The sequence below is a fragment of the Populus trichocarpa genome, chromosome 11 (assembly GCF_000002775.5).
Source record: "Populus trichocarpa isolate Nisqually-1 chromosome 11, P.trichocarpa_v4.1, whole genome shotgun sequence".
Lineage (NCBI taxonomy): Eukaryota > Viridiplantae > Streptophyta > Magnoliopsida > Malpighiales > Salicaceae > Populus > Populus trichocarpa.
This window is the reverse complement of record NC_037295.2, coordinates 18070380-18093245: the sequence shown is the minus strand read 5'-3', so window position 1 is coordinate 18093245 and position 22866 is coordinate 18070380. Positions and strand designations below refer to the sequence as shown.

General features: G+C 35.6%; 1 protein-coding gene across 1 annotated transcript; it reads right to left on the bottom strand.

Annotated features, from left to right (window-relative positions):
- Nucleotides 1-3904: 3904 nt before the first annotated feature.
- Nucleotides 3905-22659, bottom strand: LOC7489090 (protein MOR1). Its single transcript, XM_024581075.2, has 54 exons — nucleotides 22317-22659; nucleotides 22101-22206; nucleotides 21900-22023; nucleotides 19726-19805; nucleotides 19462-19639; nucleotides 19285-19349; nucleotides 18753-18835; nucleotides 18580-18665; nucleotides 18337-18450; nucleotides 17458-17577; nucleotides 17173-17275; nucleotides 16584-16720; nucleotides 16221-16286; nucleotides 16018-16135; nucleotides 15859-15899; nucleotides 15138-15209; nucleotides 14919-15026; nucleotides 14717-14822; nucleotides 13890-14002; nucleotides 13697-13784; nucleotides 13397-13497; nucleotides 13128-13235; nucleotides 12903-13008; nucleotides 12749-12828; nucleotides 12516-12665; nucleotides 12338-12413; nucleotides 12090-12214; nucleotides 11890-12000; nucleotides 11644-11793; nucleotides 11490-11564; nucleotides 11316-11397; nucleotides 11099-11214; nucleotides 10921-11022; nucleotides 10762-10836; nucleotides 10579-10674; nucleotides 10386-10487; nucleotides 10167-10268; nucleotides 9766-9948; nucleotides 9575-9686; nucleotides 9353-9429; nucleotides 9207-9286; nucleotides 8946-9008; nucleotides 8734-8860; nucleotides 8185-8307; nucleotides 7980-8057; nucleotides 7202-7360; nucleotides 6963-7121; nucleotides 6054-6151; nucleotides 5738-5894; nucleotides 5534-5650; nucleotides 5304-5399; nucleotides 5080-5151; nucleotides 4727-5000; nucleotides 3905-4595 (listed from the first exon to the last, which is right to left on the bottom strand). The coding sequence occupies exons 1-54, from the start codon at nucleotides 22474-22476 to the stop codon at nucleotides 4324-4326; spliced, it is 6072 nt and encodes a 2023-aa protein (XP_024436843.2). The 5' UTR covers nucleotides 22477-22659; the 3' UTR covers nucleotides 3905-4323.
- Nucleotides 22660-22866: the final 207 nt, after the last annotated feature.

Here is a 22866-nt window from a genome sequence, read left to right as displayed (position 1 = left end):
GAATCGACGGGTCACTAAATTGATTTGTCGAACTGGATTTTATAACTATAATCTTAATCTTTTTAGTATGTATTATATTATCATTTTTTGTTATATTAAGATTAAGTTTACTCTAAGTATGATTAAGATTAAGTTTATAAGAAGTCTTTTCTCTTTTTCCCGGGGGAATTCACATATTGTACGTCTTTTCTTGTGCTTTACAGGTTTTTTTTTCTTAAATGATATTATTATAATAAAAAAAATCAAGTTTTCAACTAACTTAACCCTAGTTAACACCTGAATTGACTTGTCAATTCAGTCTTATAACTATTTTAGGTATTTATTATATGATTTTTTTTTCACCCTTTTTTTATTTTGACTTTTGATTTTGCTTTTCTTTCACCCTTTTCTTTTCTGTTCATATATATCTATCAGTATTACCATCTGAAAATATAATTAATATTGATATTTCCTGACTTTTTGACTTCTAAGTTCTCCCTTTGGCGAATAGGAAAATTAAACTAAAAAATCAGCTTTTTGGAGGTTAAATTATACTCAAATGTTATCTTGTATTACTCGTAGAATTGGTGTATTAAATCATACAGCTTTCTTTTATTTTTATTTTTATTTTTTTTAAGCAAGAACTATGTTTCGTACGTAGCTTATTATGATAAAAAAAAACACTAATTATTAAAAAAACATTTAAATGTGATTTTATTCTTTCATAGCTCGATTTAAGTGATTGTGCTGCTACATTAAGACATTTATCTTGTGCTTATATTCTCTTTTGTAAGGGCTTTTTCTACATAGAATTAATTATTACAAAATGTCTTTCTAAAAAAACTTTTATGCAAGAGAAAAACCCATCAAAATATTAATATTAAACAAAAAAGAAAACTACTTTTATTCTATGTCGAAGTAAAACCAACAATTTTCAAGGTCAAAATTTCTTATAAGAAGCTCAAATTCTTTTCCATGTCGCCATAAATGCCACTGCCTACCTATTTGTCTTGTTCTAAAGAAATTACTGGTCAATTCTGTTAATTAAATCAATCCATACGACTTCTAGACAAAGATTCAAATACGAGATAAGTTTAGATTTGAATTTCATTATAAAAAAAATTAAAGAATTAAATCTCTCACATGAAAAGAAAGGGAAAGTATCCAAAACTTCATTGCATGGCTCCAAATTTTGTGAATCGTCTTACGAGTCAAAGAAGGAGTTTGAACATCCATTTTCTTATTCACACTATAATTTTCTAACGCTTCATCCAACATTTATTGCGATTTAACATGTCTTTAATATTTACTGTAGATTTTTCTTGCTTTAGTGAAGCCAATTTGATCATTTAAGTCTAAATTTGAGAGATCTATTGTAACAATCTTTTTTTAAAAACGAAATCCCTCTTAATGAACTAAAACTAGTTTCGTGGTGAAATCGTTAAAAAAATATTTAGATTGGATTTGATCTTTTCATGACGGACTTCTATGCTCTGAGATGTCTAAACCTGAATCATTCCATGCTCCCTTGCAAAATTAAATCTTTTATCAGAATAGATGATCATCTAATGTCTAAGTTAATAAATATATGAGGGAAGGAAAGTGCAACCAAGAAACCAAGAGTTCATGAGAGTGAATATGGTGATGATTGTGTGTTATTGTGTAATATTCTCTTTTATTAAGTTATGTTCTTGTGTGATCTTTTGTCTTGTGTTTTTATTTGATGACTCAAGGTATTTATGAACCTCGATCATATGAGCTTATCTCATGGGAGCAGAGTAATGATGAAAAATAATTATTTTTCCTTACAGGCAACCTAAAAAAATGGGTTGTGTTATTGATGAGAAAGGTTGGCATTTGCGGGTAATTGAGAAGAAAGGTTGTTGCCCTTTGAGAAGATAAATTAATAGGAGATAGTCATTGGAAAGAAAGGTAAGTGTCATTTTAGGAGACAAATTGGTAGAAGATAGTCATTGGCGATAAAGGTGGGCACCCTTTAAGGACACGGGTTCACAAGAAAAGTAAGCGTCACAATAACAATTCATGTGAAAGCATAAGATACTGTGGTTTAGTACTATAGATGCAGTAACATTGTATTATGGTGTATCCTGGTCACTAGGCTTCCTAAGAAATTTATATGTGAGAATTCGATCTCAAGGTGGTTAGGACGAGGTCTAGTTTAGAGTGAGTGCTTAGACTATAGAGAAGTTCTTTAGGCTGGAGAGCATTCACTTGAGTTAGAGAGGTTGAACGATCAATCATCCTATATTGTTTAAGCTACCCTATGATAATGATAGCATTATAGTGGTAGCATCATATTTACAGTGGTGACAATGACAATATAATAATTGTTGGTACGATACTAATAATAATGATAATTTTTATAGTAATATAAAATTAGTAATTACTATTATTTTATTAGCATATAATGAAAATTGTGGTAAGTAATGATGACATAATAGAAGCAATCAAAATAGAACAATAATGATAAAAGATGGTGGTGCGGTGAGTAAAGTTAATTAAGATGATGATGATGTTAAAATAAGAGATAATGGTGAAGAAGTTACAATGAAATTAGTAGTCAAGATTTAATATTATGACAATAATATTGATCCTAATTATGATATTATGATGATATTAATAGTGTGTTGTGATATAATGATGATAATATCAATAATGCAACTTCTTACATATAAAAAATAAAATAAAAACACATTTTATTATTTTTGAAAAACTAGATTCACTTTTTAAATTATGTACAAAAATAATATAAACACAATTTTCTTAGAATAATAATAAAAAGAAGACACCGCAATGATTCAAAAACACCTAAGTTTATATTTTTCCCTTTATCTATTTTCTCGAGAAAAAAAATTAATTTAGTCTCGAAGTTATAACCACATTACCAATTATGTCTCATACCTTTTAATTTTATCAAAAAGGAGCTGGCACTAGACTATCATCCTTCCATCCTTTTTATCCTATCAAAAAGGGGTAGACCCGGGACCCGGTGGCTAGACCAGTCCGGGTAAAGTAAAAGACTGGCCAGTGCAAAAACTCGACCAAACCTGGTCGACCCGGTGGGTCAACCAGTGACCCAGGCGAACCCGGACGGGACCTGTTTTTTTTTTTTAAATGTGTTTTTTCTCTTAAACCCCTCTTTTTTCATATTTTTTTAGTTGATTATTCACTCTTTTCAAAGTTTACTATATAAATACTATAACATTGTTTTATTTTTTAAATGTGGGATTTGAAACCTTTTAGTATATATATTATTCCCAAGAAAAAAGTTATTTTTTCAATGTGGGATTTGAAACCCTTTAATATATATACACTCTAACTCTATGTTCACAAGAAAAAAATTTTATCTTTCAATATAGGATAAAAAACTTTTTTTATTTAAATACTTCAACCTAAAAAAAATAACATATATTTTTTTAACGTGGAATAAAAAAATTTAAAATATTCATTTAAACTTTATTATTTATAACATGTATAGCCTATATTTACATGAATTATTTCTTAATTTTTTCATATAAAATATTAAAACTTCAAATATATTTTTTTAATTTTTTCGAGTTGACACGAGTAACCCGCGACCCGACCCCGTGACCGGGTCAACCCCGGATCGGGTTTGATAACTATGCTTTTAATGTAGCTAACAATAAAAATTATGTCAAATTGGAATGATAATTAGATTTTAGAGTTCATTAAAAAACAAATCAAGTCTCTTGGTTTTGAGTTAAACCTGACAAGTCATCCAAGTTTGAAAAAGAAAATTGCACACCAGAGTTTTTGTGGTTTTTATGATTTGAACCCTGATTAAATCCCAAATCAACCCGCCAAACCAGGCCGGTTTCATAACTATGACCCAAGCTAAGTGTTAGACGAGCACATAACTGCGTAACATTCGCTGAAAAAACAATTTCTTTGACGAGCAATGCAAAATTGAAATTGAATATTAACATGCAACGTGGACATTTCCATGCTCCAATCCATAATTTGTATACAACAGATCCGAAATCGGTATACAATTGTATTAATTGAAAGAAATCAAACAAATATGCCAAAAAATTAACCTACAATATACATATGCCAGCGACAAAAGCAACCTAGATAACAACAAACCACTCCACTGTCTGCCCAGAGAGTGACACTTCAAAAATCCAATACAGGGAGAACAAACTCCCCGCTGGTTGCTCGATGGACACCCAGCTCTACATGATAATCTACCAGCAGTAGCTCCGATTAAATGGCGATGGAACTCCCCGTCGAACAGAATCTTATAGCTCGGACATACAAAAATACGCAGAAGAGAATCTCAGCTCAACTCATTTTACTTATCTACAGAGGTTCAAGAGATCCACTTTTAAGTCTCTCCATCCGGGCTTGAAGCCCAGACAACGCCTTCTCATCCAAAGGAAGAACCCCGCCAAGCACAGGATTCTCCATGCCTGCAGAGTCTGGCGCATGAAGAATCAGACTAGAAAGTCCATTATTTAAATTATCATTCACAGACATCAGTGGCCTGCTTCCTGAATCAGGAAGCCCAGCAGTGGCAGCTAACTGCATACTCTTCATCCTTTCCCTAATTGCATCTAATGTCCCGCTGGTTACTGCAATGGCAACACCATAACTTCCATCAACAAAGCACGAATATAGCATTCATTTTCCATCAACAATTACAAAGCACGAGCATGTGTGTGCATGGGTGTGAGAGAAGGATAGCGACTGTTGGCAAATTTACCTCCACTAATAAGCTTCTCATTTCTTTGGTCACCCAAAGAATTCTCCGAGACAAAACCTCTAGATAAAATGGCACCATCTTCAGAATATGAGGGAGGTAGATGAAAGTTTGTCGCTTCTGGTTTAGCATGTAAAGGTTTTGAATCATTTAAGGAGTTTGTATGAACAGGGGAAAGAGGCTGCAAATCAGGGGAAGAAACATTTGGAGCGGATGGAGGGGGGGTTGACATAGGCAAACTAGAAGGCGTCCTTCCAGCAGCAGTATTCTTCTCCATCTGCAATAAAATCAATGTTTGTTGGCAACTTGATGTGTGGTTCTTCCAATCACAATGATGAGATTGAGGTATTGCAAACCTGAGCTAGACCATCTCTAATGTAAGTGCGAAATGCCTCGCTAGCATTTTGGAGCTGAGCAAATATATCAACCTGCAATTTCGAAAAAGGAAAAACTGAAATGAATAAACAGCTGATGGACATAACGCCAAAGTACTAACCATTGCAGGCCCCTAATTATCTCTAGTGAACAAAAACAGTATCATAACTCTGCCAGTAGACACTAGAACACATCAATTACTTACCTTGGGATATAACTGAGTAATGCGATAGAGCTCATATAAACCAATGGTGCAGGTTTGTTTGTCACCAATTTTCTTGAATATGGCAGCGAGTTCTTGCTGTAGTCAAAGTAAAATGCAATAAATATTATTGAGAAATTTAGAAGGGTAAAGAGAGATGAAATGCAAAATAAACTAGTTTCATTTATTAATTGAAGACAGCCAAATCATTTGAGATGAAACTACACAATTACCTTCAACTGAGCCTCGGCAGAATGCGTGGCAGGTGATGAATTGTTGGCTGCAGAATCACCCCAATGATTTTGGCCCACGGGGGCTGTTGAGGTCAACATTCTTGCTGCAGCTAAAGTCTGGATAGACAAAAAGAATGAAACAAGCATGAGTAAAAAATGACCAGGTTGAATAAATACAGAACTGTATAGTTCTTAACTTTGTACCTCAAGATTAAGATCAATGTAGGCAAGAATAATTGGCTGAGGTTTCATGTCAATAGGAACCATGGATAGGTGACCCTTTATGGAACCTCCACGGAGCTTAACAAGTTCATGGAGAACAGTTTTCACCATACGCAAAGGCTTGTCATCCGCTCCCGCTCTATTTATAAGTTTGGAAAAAGCATAAAAACAGGGAAGTCATTTCATCAACTTAAGAGACCAAATTGAAAGGTAAGTATAGATGCTCCAGAGAAATGAAATGAAACAATTTGACAAGAACCAGACACCAACAGGGGAAAGGGAGAGCAATTAAACATACCTTCTCCTGATTTCTTCCATTCCCAATTCTTGGAGGTAAATATGGATGCTCCGAAGGATGCGGTCAAGATCAACATCATATATAGTGCTTTGAAGAACCTGAGAAAACTAAACTTTGGTGACATATCCAACAATAATAAACAACGGTTAATAATCTGGACAGTTCAATACACAACCCTGCTGCCGAGGGGGAAGGATGACATCAGCCTCCGCAACTCCATAGATGCTAAAAATATTATGTTTGGGGAACTTCAACTGGAAGGGGGTCAGGTAGATATCTCCCCAACTCCATAGATGGTGAATAACATTCCAGAATAAGGTGGTACCCTGTCTCAGTCTACCATAAGCAGAAATACCTGACTAAAAATACCGGACAACTTTCTTTAATGGGACACATTAAACGCTCAAACATTGCTTAAACTGTTCTTAGTGGCACCAAACATATTGGTTCATTCCTTCATTCCAATTACTTGTTGAACTCTTACAGATTTCTCCAGTTTTGGACAACATGACCAAAGTGATGAACCATGTTAGACTCAGGAGCTGCAATTTTAGTGTGAAATTTACTTCACAAATTTATTGTTGACATGTTAATAGAGTTTTAGGCCTGACCCACTACCTCCCAACCGAGTCTCATGCATATCATGGACAAGACTAGTTTTAGGAAAAGACATTTAATCAGTACATGTCATGCTTAAATCAGCTGATTTTAGATCAAATGTAATTTATAATCGAGCTTCAAGAGGCCAAATCAGAAACAACTTTTCATAGAAAAGGTAGAGAAATCATTGTTTAAATTTTTATAAACATTTCTAGTTTACCAACTCAAAATCAAAATTTTCCATCCATGAAAATCAGTGCGAAGTCAAAAGGAAGAAGGCTCCAAGGATTGAAATATCAAATATATTACCTTTGTAAGTTTGATGAGGCATTTTACAACAAGATCAGAGAACTTCTGGTTCCTTATGGCAAAGGTCTCAGTTGATGCAGGTGAAGGCCACCTGCTGGGATCCAAAGGTCGCAACAGATTAATCAAGACATCAAAGGATGATGTTCGATCCGCATTATCCTGTACATGTGATGGTCAGTTAACAATTATGTAATGGACATCTTCAAACTAAATAGGCACATCTTCCATTAAATCCTCACCAGTATCTTAAGCATCAGCACATTCAATGCTTTTAGGAGTTGGCTGCCATCATCCATATGTGGGACCCTTTCATCCAAAAGCCAAAGTAGAAGCTCCGTTATCAGACTGTCAAGAGTGCTCTCTTTGACAGCATGAGCAAGTGTTTTATTTTGAAAAGTCTGCAGGAATGTTCATATAGTTAATATTTTATCAAGTAATACTCCCTCGGATCCATATTAAATGTCCTACTTTCCATTTTGGCAGTCTTCATCTAAGTGTCCATTCTAAAAATAAACTTACAATTATTACAAACTTTCACTCACTTTCCCTTATTAACCTTTACTTTTTCAAATTTACTGAACAATAATATTTAACCATATAGATATAGTTAGGAGTAAAAGTGGAATAACATGTTTAAAACAAACACCCTTAATTAATTTTTTATATTCCTAAAAATTTGTGGAAAAACCATTAGGGCATTATTTATGGGATTGAGGGAGTAGATCTCAATGCTAGATGGGGTTGTGGAGAAGACATGGGAGGACATGGACCATTTTGAGGAAAAAGAAAAAGGAGGGCAGGTTAGAGTGGAATAACATGTTTAAAACAAACACCCTTAATTATTTTTTTCTATTCCTAAAAATTTGTGGAAAAACCATTACGCTATATTTATGGGATTGAGGGAGTAGATCTCAATGCTGGATGTTGTGGTGAAGACAAGGGAGGACATGGACCACTTTGAGGAAAAAGAAAAGGAGGGCAGGTTATGTACTGGGAATAAAAATTTGTAAATTTTACCTGCATGAGTGTGTTAAGAACATATTTACAAGACCGTGATGATGCTCCAGTCAAACTGAAGTCAAATGTCCTTGCTACCTGTTCAGATGAAAAAACAAGGAAACAAGTGAACTTTAGAGTAGCAAGCTGTTATTAAATAAGCCAGTTGACATCTAAATGCGAGAAGGAAAATATCAGACAAATTTTGTCATGAAACAATTGTTACCTTGTTTGCCAAGCATGAAACAAGTCTATCTGCATCTTTCACTAGTTCATCCATCACACTTCCTTCTTCATCACTGGTAGCCTGTGCCAGCTCATGGCAAACAACTTTCATGCCTTCAACTGACTGCGAGTAGAAGTCACTTCTATAGTTCAGGAACTCACCCATCAATAGGGCAAAAAAAAAAAGAAATATGACCGGGCAAAACAATTGGACATTGGAAAACTTAAGAAACTATGTGATGCATCCAAATAAAACATAACATTTTAATTGCAATGACAGTCTCATCACATGCTAAACCAAATAATAACTGGAAAGAACATACAATTAATTTTGAAAACATATTAAAGACAAGCAAAGAGGACATGCAGGAATGGTAGATAGACATGTATAAGACAGTTTGAGACATCATCCAACATGATAGCGCTATTTTGCAAAACCAGACGCGACCAATATATGGAAGTGAAGGAGTATAACTTCTAGCACAATTGCTTAAAATTTGATACTTGAAACCATGCACTCTAAGGACTCAAAAAGATCAAAATAAGGTACCTGCTCTGGGGAACTAAAAGAAATGATGTCCAGAGCTTCATTCCAGTCCGTGGGGCCACTGGCACTAGTGAGTGCACGGGGCATTATATGTCTCTCCACCTGAAGCTCCTGAGTACCAAAGTTTTTCCTGGACATGGACAGCAGTTTACTTAAGGAGAGATTATTAAATCAAAGATATGATAATGAAGAAACAAAAAAAAATCCTATGATACCTGGCTAATATAGGGCCAGAGACTGATTGTGAAACTTCCCCACTCTGTTCTGCTATATCAGACCTAAGTATAAATAAAGAATATAAAAGCAATGTCACCAAAATTAAAAAGATGGCATGGAAAACTGGATGGTAGAAAATGAAGAAAGAAAAAATGGAAGTAGAAAATATTTTAGCAGTAATAATCTTAAATAGGACACGTTCATAATAATATGAACAAAATAGAACTCCAGTGAAAATAAATGCAAGTATGAAAAGATACCCATTTTCCCGAACAGAGCGCCTTAAAGCAGCTCTAGCATCACCAGGGCGACCTTCTTTCCTTTTTTCCATCTCTCGAACCTGCCAAAAATATCAGGATGAGTGGACTGAAAGTGGACAAAGATCAAAGCACCAATATATACTCACCTTCCACTTAAATCTATCATCAATCATGCTTTTCTGAGCATCTGTTAGCTTCCCAAGATATCTCCAAATGTCCTCACCTATTGAAGAAAAAATACCACTAAAAAATGCCCAAATATGCATCTTTAATATGGCAATGGACATTCATAACACTAAACTTTACATATCAACAATCCCACTTAAAACCAGCAAGGTGACATGTTATTTCATGGAATCAAAACATACCAAGAATCTTATAACCAGTAGCCAGAGCATTTAATGCAGCTTTTCTAATTTCACCATCACGTTCTGCAGTCAAGCTTGCAACAATTTGCAATGACTTTAACTGTCCACTTATCTGTAAAGCAAGAAAATATGGATGTAATTATGAGCAAAAAATGCCAATAAGAATAACAGCATAAATTATCTAATTGCACCTCAGCCCCGTGCTGATCAATCAAGAAACCAACTAGATCTGCACACTCTATCCGAGTACGGTTGTTCTTAGAGCGCAAACCCTCCAGAATGTACGGGAAAGATTTTGTTGCTGAATACGCATGCAAAATTTGTTTGGCTAGCTCACGCATTTTTTCCCGCACTTTCTCAATGTTATGCCCCAACTGCAGCATACAACATCGTATGTTCAATATATTAAAAGTATTTCCCATCAAAGTACAGGATAATGGCACACAAGAAAAACATTTTAAATATTCATTTCACTTCCTAAAACTATTAACATGATTTTTCTCCAAGTGCAGCACAAACATTCAGACCATAAGGAATATAATGATATCTAACAGATGGATGACAATTTATGCTACTGAGATCTAAGTAGAACCTTTTCAATCAAGCATGGAAGAAATATAGCTGCTTCTGATTCACTCAAAGTGTAGGCCTCATCCCGGAGCAAGTCAAAAAGTGCAGGGAGGAATTCCAAAACCTGTCCATTTCAACAGGTCAAACTTCATATGATCATATCTTATGAAGCATCATACTCATAAACCATATCAACAAAAGTAAGTGATACAATATAATGGAAACAGAAAGGAAAATATACCTTTAACAGGCACGTTGTGTTAGATTTACAAAACTGCAAAACAAACCACTTCAAGAGTATGTCCAGAACTTCAATTATTTCATTTCCAATGGATGGAAGGGCCTGGAAAAAACGAAACAAAAAAGTTTCAAATTCAATAACAGGATGCCATTCTCAAGAGTAATTTCCAATAGTCAAGAAAATAGCCAAATACCTTTTGTAACATCTCTAGCCCATCAACTTGTTTCTTAAAATCCAGACTTAAAAGCCTCCTGTTCAGATCCTCTCTTAAGTACTTCATCATATCACCCTGCGTATAGGGAATGTGGGAAGAGACATCTCAAAATGCAGTAAAAAAACCAATAGAGTTAACTAGAAGCACTGTATAAAACCAAACCTCAAGATCTTGAATTTGTTCCATCCGTGGCTCTTCAAACTTAAACCTTCGGACTACCATTCTTTCCCTATCCTCCTGTGAATAGGCAAGTGCAAATGGAAAATGTTGAATGAATGCTATTTACATCTAATGAAAATTTTGATGTGTAATGTCAACTACCTTGTTTGAGTCCTTGACATTCAATAATGCTTGAGACTGAACAGCTCTGTCCTGAATAGACATCGCTGGCTCTGGCTTTGACCCTTTTGTTGGTATGACTCTCTAATAAAGCCAGGACATAAATAATCAATCTCCGCATTGAATTCCAAACAACACAAGTCAAATAGGAGAAACATACCGAAGATATAGATCTATTTGAATGCTTTGATATGCCATTGGAAGCAGCTTTCCCAACCTTTGAGCTTGTTTTGGATGATGGACCCATTGAAATTGTTTTTGTTGATTCAAATGACTCTGAGAAGCCATGACAAACTTCAATATGCAGAAAAACAAGAGGTATGTGCATGCATGCAGAGACACAAAATTGAAGTCATCCAAGTTACCAAAGAACAGACCTTGATAAACACTAGCAGGCCTCACACGTTCGAGAACGAGAGCTAAGGCTGGCCCATGAATATCTTTCAGATTCCTCTCAATCTAAAACAAGGGAATACATAATTGAAAGTTTAGTCATCAATCAATGCAGGTGAAAGAGAAAAACACCATATCTAATTCACTTATTCACTTACCATTTCTTGTCCACACACTCTCAAAATCTCAGAGATGCATGCTTCAGCTGCTTTTCGAACATCTGCTGATTTATCCTAACAAAATCCCAAAGCAAATGTCAAGAACGCAGGTGTCAGGAAATGTCTTGGTGAAGAAAACAAAACTAAAAGCTACCGTCATAGCAGAGCCAGCAGGTTTCAGCAAATGTATGGCATCAGGAAACTCGCTTAATCCAGAAAGTTGCTTTGAAAGCCAATCAAAAAGGTCCTTGCGGCCTTCAGCACCAAGCTTACTTTCAAATAAAGCAGCTGTGATGTAAGGAATCTACAACCAAAGAAATATCATTACTACCAGACCACAACATATCAAAACAGCCCAAAATTAAAATAACACGTTACCAGTAATTCCATAAACAATTACCATTTTATCAAGATGAACAGCAGCAACCCAAGAATCTAATGTATTCAGAGCACATTCCCTCATATGTTTCTTATTGTCCCCAAGACATTTCAAAATATCTGACAGAACACCCTGTGAAACCCAGTGCACAGCAAACTTAAGCTCTTCTCAAGACCATAAACATAAATGTAAAGAAACATGATCATCTTGAGTGGTCAAACCTTGCTTGACTTCTCGACAGCTGGTCCCATAGCAGAAGCAACACCACCAATGGTAGTCAAAGCTGTCATGATTAGATTTTTATTGCTGTCATACAGACGCCCTCTAAGGGCACCAAATAATTCACCTGCAACCACACAAGATATTAATGACCAACAGATTTCTGGTTATAACAGCAAGCTTATTATGACACTGCATGTCTTAATAAAACTTTATAATTATTCAAGTCAACTTTAACTCAAATGCATACCAGTTCCATTTGGTTGAATGCGTTTATTAGCCTCCTCCAAAATTTTATTGACAGCTTCAATTGACTCAAGTCGAACCTGTAATGCGGATTTAAGAGTCAAGTTGATACCAATAAGGACACGGTTTTGCAAAGGCAATCATAACAAGTGAGCTGGCTTCATCAGCATTGACAACCATACCTTCCAATCAGGACTTTCCAAGCTCTTGATCAGAGTAGGTGTTACCTTTCCACTAATATCTTCACGTGGCAGGCTATCCAGCCCACCACCAGAAACACAAGTCATGGACTCTGACGTCCTAACTGTTTTCTTTGGAATAGCAGAAGCACCCTGAAGACATGTGCAAAGGCTTCGAGTAAACAATATAGAACACACATTTTGAGAAAGGAATTTGATCTTTGGCCTCCTATTACCTCAAAAGGATTTTTTTCATACTCCGCATCAAGTGCACTGAGCAGTGCAGGTTTGACATCAGCCAGAAAACCTTTAATATCTAAAAAAAAATCAGAAATATATATTAGGATTCAAGGCATGTGGAGAATTGGAAATAATAATACAACTACACACCTGGACCAACAAACTTATGTAAGGCACCCAAAAGTTTGATAGTTGCATTTCTGCTAGCAGCTACACTGGACTGTAGCCCAGTATCTTTACAGAAGTCAATTAAATCCTGCGAGATAAAATTCACATTTCCCCTTAGATAACCGCAACTACCGGATAAAAAATAGAATAGAAAGATAATCTTCAGTAAGTCAAGGAAGAGTTATGCGGAGGGAGAAATAGAAGCACCTTAAGCTTCAAATGTGACACACCAAAGTCATCAATTGCCAAAACCATCCAGAGTATTCCCTCACTAAGAACCTTTGGATTCTTGTGCTCTTTCATAATTTTGTAAAGCTGCAAATGATGAAATTCCACACAGATTATTCCACGACACATAAGAAAATGGTTCACTCAATGCATTATACTAGACCAAAAATAACACAAATTGTTAAAGCAAGCACCTAACTTCTGTTTTGAGAAACACAAAATTAATGGTGAGCTGTAATTATACTTACTCGGTCAAAAACGAATCCTGGACCTACTGCTTCCGTGAAAGTAGTAAGGCACTTCATAGCATAAGCTCTGGTTTTAATATCCGCTACCCGTTCACTAATACCTGAGAGAAGGTATGAAGTGTAAGCTAAGCTGCAACTTTGTATTTTATCCAATGCATGACAAGGTCAAAAAGAGAAAAATCAATTTAGCACAGAATTGGGTTCACATTTACAGATGATAGAAAAAAATATAAGCAGTTTTTTCAGAATATTTGGCTCACTACAAACAAAAGAATAAGGCAACTAACACCTAATACCCACCTAGAAGGCAGAGCACTACACATTTCTTTGGAAATTTTGATGCAGTTGAAGCTAGGTAAGTAATGACTTCAATGAACTGTTGCTGAACCTGCACTTTTGTTTGTATTTCAAATTATTATAACCATCACACATTTGATCTTGATGATAATCTGTTCATAAGAAAAAAAAGTGAAACATAACAACATTTAAATACCTGAACATTTTTCTCATTCCAGCCAGGAATAGCACAGAGTAAACGAATCAAAATCTCCACAGATTGATTACAGTTCTGCAACCCCTCCACTTGTTCTTTCAATGAAGATATTGCTGCAACAATTTCCAATGGTTAAAAACCATAAATCAATTAAAAAATAAAAAATGTAACCAAAACAGGAAAATTAACATTGTATATGAACAAAACAAGATGAAAATTAACCAATTAACTGCATCAAAATGAACAAGCTATATAAGATAAATTTCTGAATTCTGTGCACCGAGAAATAGATATGCCCCACAAGATGAAATTGCCGTACAAATTCACACACACACAGAGATATGCATGCATGCATATACATATCCCCATAGGAAATTAGCATCAAAACAATTTTACAAAGAAACATCCAAATAAACTTTAAATACAAGTCAAAGAAAAAACCTAAATCTAAGGAATTTACTTAGAACCAACAAATCATGATGTAAATTCTACTGAACAGTTGCATAAAAATCGCTGCTATTAGTTCACCATCTTGATGTTAGAAGAAAACATGTTCACAGAGAAGCACCCTAAAGAATAATTAAATGTCCCTAGCAAGTTGTGATAAAAGATTACTGAAATCAAACTAATATTAGTTAGCAGTCATGTTTCAGCTTTTATAGTGGAAAAAAAGATCATTTAAAACCTAAGATAGACAAAACAACCAAACAACCTTCAGTTTTGAAATTGAGTGGAACCAAATGCATCAGAATAGCAGAAATAACAGCTTAGTAAACCTTCAGTTTTTAATGCACGCACGAAACAGGCAAAATGTTCTTATAACATACCTTCCAGCCGCTCTTTCCATACTGCACTCTTCAGTTGAGAAATGGTATCTGCTTGAATGAGAGAGCCTAATCTGGTTTCAATTTCTTCAAGACTCATCTCTGCTGGCTGCAAATATCAAAAAGAGAGCAACTCATGTATCAAAAACTATGAATGTAAATGCCAATCAACAAAGAGCACTTCCAGAAACAAAGGAATGCTCACCTCAACATCTTCAGGTGGTTCAAGTGCTCGTGAAGTTTCTGGTCGCCCAGCTCCATCAACTTTCTTGCTGGCCCCTGATTTTGTAGGTGCCGCCTTTTTGTTAGCAGGCTGAAAAAAGGAACAATATCACAATCAGGAAACATCATTGTGATAATGTCCATTTGAGTGGAACTAAGTGATTGATAAGAAACACAAAAGGAAAAGTTAAAATAAACTCACAGCTGCTGGAGCAGGCCTCTTCCCAGAAAGCATGCTTGCCGCTGACTTCTTAACAAATGAGCTTTCTGATGTCTGCAAAAGCAAATTAGTTACAACGCTTTTGTGACGGTGATTAAAATGAAATTGAAAAAACCACCCTTAATGAAACCGAAGTGAGGTACATAGAACAACTACAACATACACTCAAGGAATTAAGAAATAAACAACGAGAAATATAGCAAAAATATTGAGATGAGGTAGCAGAAACATGGATAAATCACTTTTTATGTGAACATGATAACCATTGAAATGAGAACAATTTACCAAGGGGCACAAGAAATCAGCCAAAAGGAACACTATTATTGTTTAAAAAAAAAAAACACTCCATGCGTGTATCTTTTTTTCCTTTTATTGTCCAATGAAGAGCAGCTGTATCATGCTCGCTAAATTTAGTGACCTTGCAACAACGGACCATCATCAAAACATAGGGCCCTTCACCCTAAAGAGAATCTGAACAAACCACAGCTGCAGATTTCAAAACCAATGCCACTCTTCCATGGTGCACAAAAAGCATATCTACTGTTTGAAAGAGCTTTTCTAGAAGTCAGCTCAATACAGTTTCTAATGGAAATAAGACAATTATAGTTGTAATGTAATTGATGAATTTGTTACAAATGATAAAGACGATCAAATAACAATACCAAAATAATAAAGTTTGAAAAACAGGAATGCCTCAACCAACCTCTACAGAAGACATACTTCCACGAGCAGTTTGGACAGTACCTGGCCATGGCACAACAAACATGATCAGCCAAATTTAATACAAAACAAGTACATAGCTAAAGATTTTATAACTCTAAATTAATTGTTGTGATAGCAACATGGACATGGATGTACCCACCTGAGGTTGCCACAGCTGCCACACCATCCCCAGAACCTGCTATCATTTCGGACAGCTTCTTTCTTCTCACATCATCAAGTTTCTCCAGTGACCTCTCCAAAGGCCTCATGCCAACCATCTAACCAACAATTTGAGAGTAAAAATAATAGTAGCTAAATTTGAAGCAAAAACTTTTCAATATTTTTCTCAAATGGAAAAGCTACCTTAGCTACTGCCGCTAACACTGAAAAGGCAGAATCCCTCACATCAGGAGTCCCATCATTGAGGCTCTGCAAAATACAATCACTTAATTTCAAACTAAACAAAAAAAAAGCAGGCAAAGCAGCTGCCTATAAACAAAATCTGTGCGCTCCCACAGCTGCATATCATAGAGCTCCATGCATCATAAGCAAAGAATTAATAGATGATGACCCCTGAATAATCTTTAACCAAAGGCCAGTTCCAGTTCACAATGTAAAAATGGATTTTCCGTTTCTCCTTCAAAGTTTTATATTAGAGCAAAGATGCCATGTGAAGATTTCGATTATGAGTCAGAACATTAACATAAGAACAAGGGATACACTAACCTCCATACAGATAGGGACATAATCCTTATGCACCTTCAGAATAACAGCTTTATTACTGGTTTCAATACAAAATGTCACCCAGTTTAGAGTTAATGAGCGCACAAGAGGAACTTTATTTTTCACTGCTGTTTTGACATCTGCAGTAACAGAAATCATTAAGAATCAGAAGTATGTAACCCTGTAAATCATGAACCACCAGTGGCATATATTTTTTTATATGTACCCAAAAAAAAGAAAGTGGAGAATAATATAAACATTCAACAGCAAACTATATGGGAAAAGAAATGGTAATTACAAAAGAATCTGCAAAAAATACTAATAGTAGATGGAAAATGCAGTATTTTGTCCTAAAGATGCTTAATTATTATTTTCTTATGCACATGTCCGTTATGAATTGTAATGCAACCATGATGATGAGTTCATGGAGACAACCAAAAACAAATTCTGGATTCGACAAAATTGGAGGAATTGGTTAAAACAAATACAAAAAACTAAGAAATCCAATCTCTTAGACTCAAACAGCTCGAGCAAAGAGTAGAGAAAAAACTCTCAGACCATAGAACTATTTGGAATGAAAGGTGGAACTTGCCTTCAACAATGTCAGCAAGATTTGAGCATCCAGCCTTATGCATTGCTTGGAGAGTTTGTGTAAGTGACTCTGTCAGAGTAGGTTTTTTCTCTTTCAGTTTTTCCTATTAGGTGAAACAATAGAAAACGCATTGTTGTTAAAACAGGTACTATATATACTTAAATAGCCCACTTATCACATAAGATGACACACTTATGTAGATCAGTTCAACACACCCAGATAGCCAAGGTTTGAAAGCTTCAGTAAATGGGAATGTGTCATAATTAAAGTGTATACGGCACTTACAAGCAAAACAGGCAATAAGAACCGAGAGCTGCCAGAAAAATGGGATCTTAGACCACGCGCAAGGTTTCCAATAGCTTGTATGGCTTCAACTGCAACAGCGATGTTCACATCTGTAATAAGCTGCAGGCAAAAACATAGTGAAGCTCTTCTAATAGGGGAACAAAATGAAATGATTATACAGATGGTGGTAAAATGGATCACAGATATGTCAAGGATAAGAAAAGCATCGTACTGAAAAGTCACTCTGAAGTCTGGACACCTTAAACCAGTAACATACAAATTTCAGAAAAGCATTTGTAATCCTACGAGTTCCAAGTTTAGTACCAGGTTCAAGTTAACATAATGAAATTCAGTAGTGTTCAATTGCTATTGAGGAAAAGCATACCATAATCTCCATGGAAAATATCTTAATCAGATCCTTGTGCTTAGAAAACAATTACGAAATTTTTAATTTGATTCCATTCACGTTAGCCAAAGCTTAAAAAGGAAAGGGAAAGGGATGAGCAGAAGAATTTCATCAACCATATTATGTAACCTCATAATAAACCTGCATGTACAGCTAGTAATGTGTATGTGTTTTGGCACCGTACTTCAAAAATATTTTTCCTAATAATATTTGGTTTATGAAGGTTCTCATCCTGTTCACAAATTGACCAAACAAATTCACTTCTCCAGAATCAAGTTAAATATTTGTCACCAAATAACATAAGCTTTTTCAACAATAGTATTCAAACACCAGAAAGGAAACTAATAAAGTAAAAACAAAAAAAGTAAGGAACACAAAGAAGACAAAATAGCCCCAGATATACTGACAATAAAAAGGGAGATGATTATAGACAATTTAAAATGGAGGTTCCAGCTTAAAGAAGAAAAAAATACCTTCTTCAATGTCCGACAAACTTCAGAGAAATCACCAGGTGCTATCCTCTTTGTGGAAGCAAGCTTCGTCAGCTCTGCAACAGCCTCCTTTCTTTCTGACCATTTGGTAGCTTTCTAAGAGGTAGACACAAATTGTTACACTTTAGCAGTAAGCAGCAAAACAGGCATATTTAGAAAATCATAACAATAAAGTTAGATATCCAAAATACTAAAAAAATGAAAACAAGAAGCAGGAGCACTGACCACTCCATCCCAAAATCCAGATTTTTCCAAGGGTGATAAAATATCAACAGGGTCCATAAGATCATACTCATCTATTTCTTGAGGAGCTGACAATCAGAACATGTCCAAGTAATAGCATGTTAGTCAATTGAATGAAAGATTCGGATATTATGGGAGCAAGTTAAATCACATACCATCAGGTGCAACTTCTTCGGACTGACCAGGACCCGCAACTTCTGATACTCCTTCTGGCTCTGGCTCCTTGTCTTGCTCAGATCTGATCACATACACATGTTAATTCTACATTCCAACCGAAGTATGACACAACGAACCTCAACAAGATTTATCTTATTTTTAAACTAATTGGTAAAGGAAGGATAAATGTAGATTTCCTGGAAGCATAAAATTGCTTAAGCAACAGAGTATTGGGAAAATGCAGATAGGTTTAATAATTGTAATCTTGTTCCATTATTAATTTCAAACCAATGTTGTATAGAAGAAAAATCACTGAAGAACAGTATGTATGCAAGGGGCAATTGGTGGGGTGTAAAAAGAACAGGAGTGTAAATCTAAGGATCACAATGACAGAACAGCATATGATCAATTCAAAGCATAGTTATGTTGGCAGACTATGAGCCCAGATCCTAAGGAAACATCTCAAGAGAACTACAGTACTTCTAGTAAAATGCATGAAAAAAGTGGAAAAAGGTTCCTGGCTACATTTACCTAATCTTGCGGGATGGCTTAGCTGTTCCTGTAACATTAACAAGCTCAGCCTCCAATTCTTTTTTCTTCATGCAGGAACATGGGGAGAAGGAGGAGAAATGAAATGTTTGTTATAATATATAGGTAAAATGAAGGAAGTAACAAAGTCATACAAATTAATGAATAAATCTGTTGTACCATTGTATCTCGCATCTTCTCCAACAGAATTGATTTAACAGGGTCTTTTCCAATCCACCGACAAAGTTCAAGAGTAAGTCCTTTAGATGATGCACGAACATTTTGATCCTGGTGATCAAACAATTCTGGAAGCATCTTCAAAATCCTCTTTGGGGGCACAACTTTGGCTCCAAATTCACTATTAGCAAAGAGAACAGAACAGCAGAGACAATTGGATGAATAAAAGAATCAGTGCTTTGCAACCAAGAAATATTGCTTACAAACCTTAAGGCTTGAAACATGACATCTATTGCAGGCACCACCGCTTTGGAAACTTTGTTCTTGATTGCCTTCTCCATTGCATCCTACAACCACCAAACACTTGTAACAATCTTACACAAAATAACCAGTTCCATTCCAGCAATAAATTCTGAGCATTTGGTGAGCAAAGAAACTCCACCGCAAGCAACAGCTAGAAACCAAGCTACGAAACATGGATAACAAATTTAATCGAATGCATGAAGGAAGGAAGGAACAATAAAATAAAGAAATTGAAAATGACAGATACGCTGAATGCTACAAAATCCTGAAGCATGACAAAAGAAATGCCACATGCAATGATTCACATTTCAAAATAACCACAGCATAAAAGACAGTGAGATACACTGAAAATCAGGGGTTTCAATCCACAATAAAAGACACTATGAAACTAGGTGCCACTTTCCAAGTGAAGTCGAGTTGTTTCAAGAAACATTATAGCCTACCTACTTGTGCAAGTTCAACGAATTCTAATGCTACGAGATTACGAGGTTTGAAGTTGATTTTTCCCAACCAAAGCAGGATGAAACAACCACAAGAAAGGTCCTTAATTTCAAAAAATGAAGCTCAGTATACCAAAAATATTTACTTAGGAGTTAGGAGTTCTCTTTTATTTATCATTTTACAATCATATTTTGATCTCTAACCTGCTCAGTTGAGAACACTTACAAATTCTGGTGCCTATATGAGCACCTTTTTCTAAAAAAGGAAAGCTTTTGATAATTTGTTTTGGTTTGAAAAGCATGCATACCTAACTGGATTATTCTGAGTATTCATAAACATGAGAATTATATAGGAACAAGAATAATCTTGGATTATTTTTTGCAAAAGTGAAATCCTGAGAAGAAGAGGTGATGACACTGCTCATTTGTTTTCTTTCTGCTTCTTTTTCTTACAATTCCTTCTGATCACTTTTCTACAGCTTCAATATTCATTCTTAATTCAAAGTTTCAAACATTAACTTCTCTCCCACTCCAAGATTACACCCTTCACTCCCTTATTTGCAAACCCTGACTCCTTGGTGTACCGTGCAGCCTTTGTGAAACATAAATTTAATTTTTTCCTACTTTATGGAGTTTTAAAAACAAAAGAGGAGAGTCGAGTTAAAGTTTTAAAATATTACATAAAGGAAGGTGTTTTCAGAAAGCACCCCCAACTCGATATAGGCAAAAAGGTAAACCTGAACAAGCTCCATTATAACCTCTACATGAAGCACTGCGTTGACCATTTCTTGCTCTGTTGTTCTCAATTATGTCCTTATGATGTATCAGAGTAGAGTGCATGGCTAACTTTCATTGCCCCTTTAACAGATTCTTAATATGGATGAGATCACTCTACATACAGAGTCGCAAAAGCACAACTTTTGCCCACATTGTCCATCCTAGAATAAAAATCATCTCTCAAGTTACTTTAGAACATCAAAAACACATCCTCAATTACAATCTAGTTGGGTTCATCTATAAGAAGTGCAGCTGTAGAACTTTGCAGTATGATTTTGCTTCCATGGGAGTTAGCTTATTGTTTAAATTCATAAGAAACTGCTCTGAAGATTTGCTTATGAATAACCACAGAAGTACAAGCTCGCCCAACTAAATCAGTCTCTACATAATGAATATGTCTAACCTGTTATGCTTACAACTCCTCAGCTATTTGACCAATATCATTTTCTAATGCATTTACCAACTAAATTCAAAACCAGCACCTAATTTCACTGCACAACAGTAGATTGGCATGGTCAAAGCTTGCAAAATATCCACTTAACATCGAAAACTCTTTGCTGCAAAATCCACTTAACCATGCTAATAAGTTACGGAAGAATACAAACCAACTGAAGAACAGTTAGCCATTACACTGACAAGTGAAATGACACACAAAGCTCCCATTCAATCCTATAACTAATTAACAAACTAATACCTAGCAACCAAAATGCAACTACCATTTTAGGAGAGCATAAAAAAAAATTGTACACCTCACTTATAATTTCCATAAACTTATTCAACATAAACAACGTAATAACATTTCATTCATTCTCAACTAACGACTAAACAAAAGAAACATTCCTACAGCAAACTATCCTGAAAAAATTAATTAAAACCAACACACATTTTCACTCGTTATCCAAAAACCATAAAATCACCCACCAAAAAGGCCTCCACAGCTTCCAACTCCACCCACAGCATAAACGCCGCCTGCGCTTTCTCCACAGTCTTTGGCCTCCCCGTAAGACACTTAGCCACAATCGCATCACACACTTCTTTCGCATACCTACGCACAAACCACAACATATTACAAAACCACAAAACCAACGCCAAAAAAAAAAACTAAATACGATCAAACCCTACCTTCCAGCATCCGCATCAGCAGCACGCAAAAAAGCAATCAAAGCATCAAGCGCTTTTTCCTGCACCGGCGCATTCGAATCCGCAACCGTTTTCCTAAACAACGGAGCTAAGCACAAAAACACAAAACGACAGTCACGAAAACGCTAAACGCATGAAACCGAATCCGCATTTCACAGATCAATCGGATCTGAAGCTAAAAATTTTACGAAAACAAACCGAATTCACGAAGTCTGGAGTCTTTCGGATCGAAAATCGAGACGCAGAGAGAAGCCAGATCGATATTGGCTTCATTTCTAACTTTCCAATTCTTGTGTAACAACCGATCTTCCCATGGCAATTTCTTTGCTTCCTTTAACAACTTTTCTTCCTCCGACATTTTATTTCCTCTCTACAATATTTAGATCTATGGCGGATTTTTGAATTTTGAATCTTTTTTTTAATTTCACTCGCCGGCGAGAGCGGGGAGAGAGGAAGTGACAAAATCAAGGTGTAGAGAGGGAGGGGCGAGGAGAGGGGCAACGATAAGTTTTTTTTATTATTTAATTTTTGGTGAATCAAAAATCATGAGAGAGAGGGGGGAGGTATTTTGAGTTGCAAGTTTTTGAATTTTGGAGGTTTTTCGACGCGCGGTGTGGGGTGATTTACTGCACGTGGTAACGGTTGACGGGAGGAGAGGGGGTTTTTCCTAACTCCCATTTTACTATAATTTAATCCATTAACACAATTTCCTTTTTTATTTGTATATTATTTGATTTTTTACAAAATA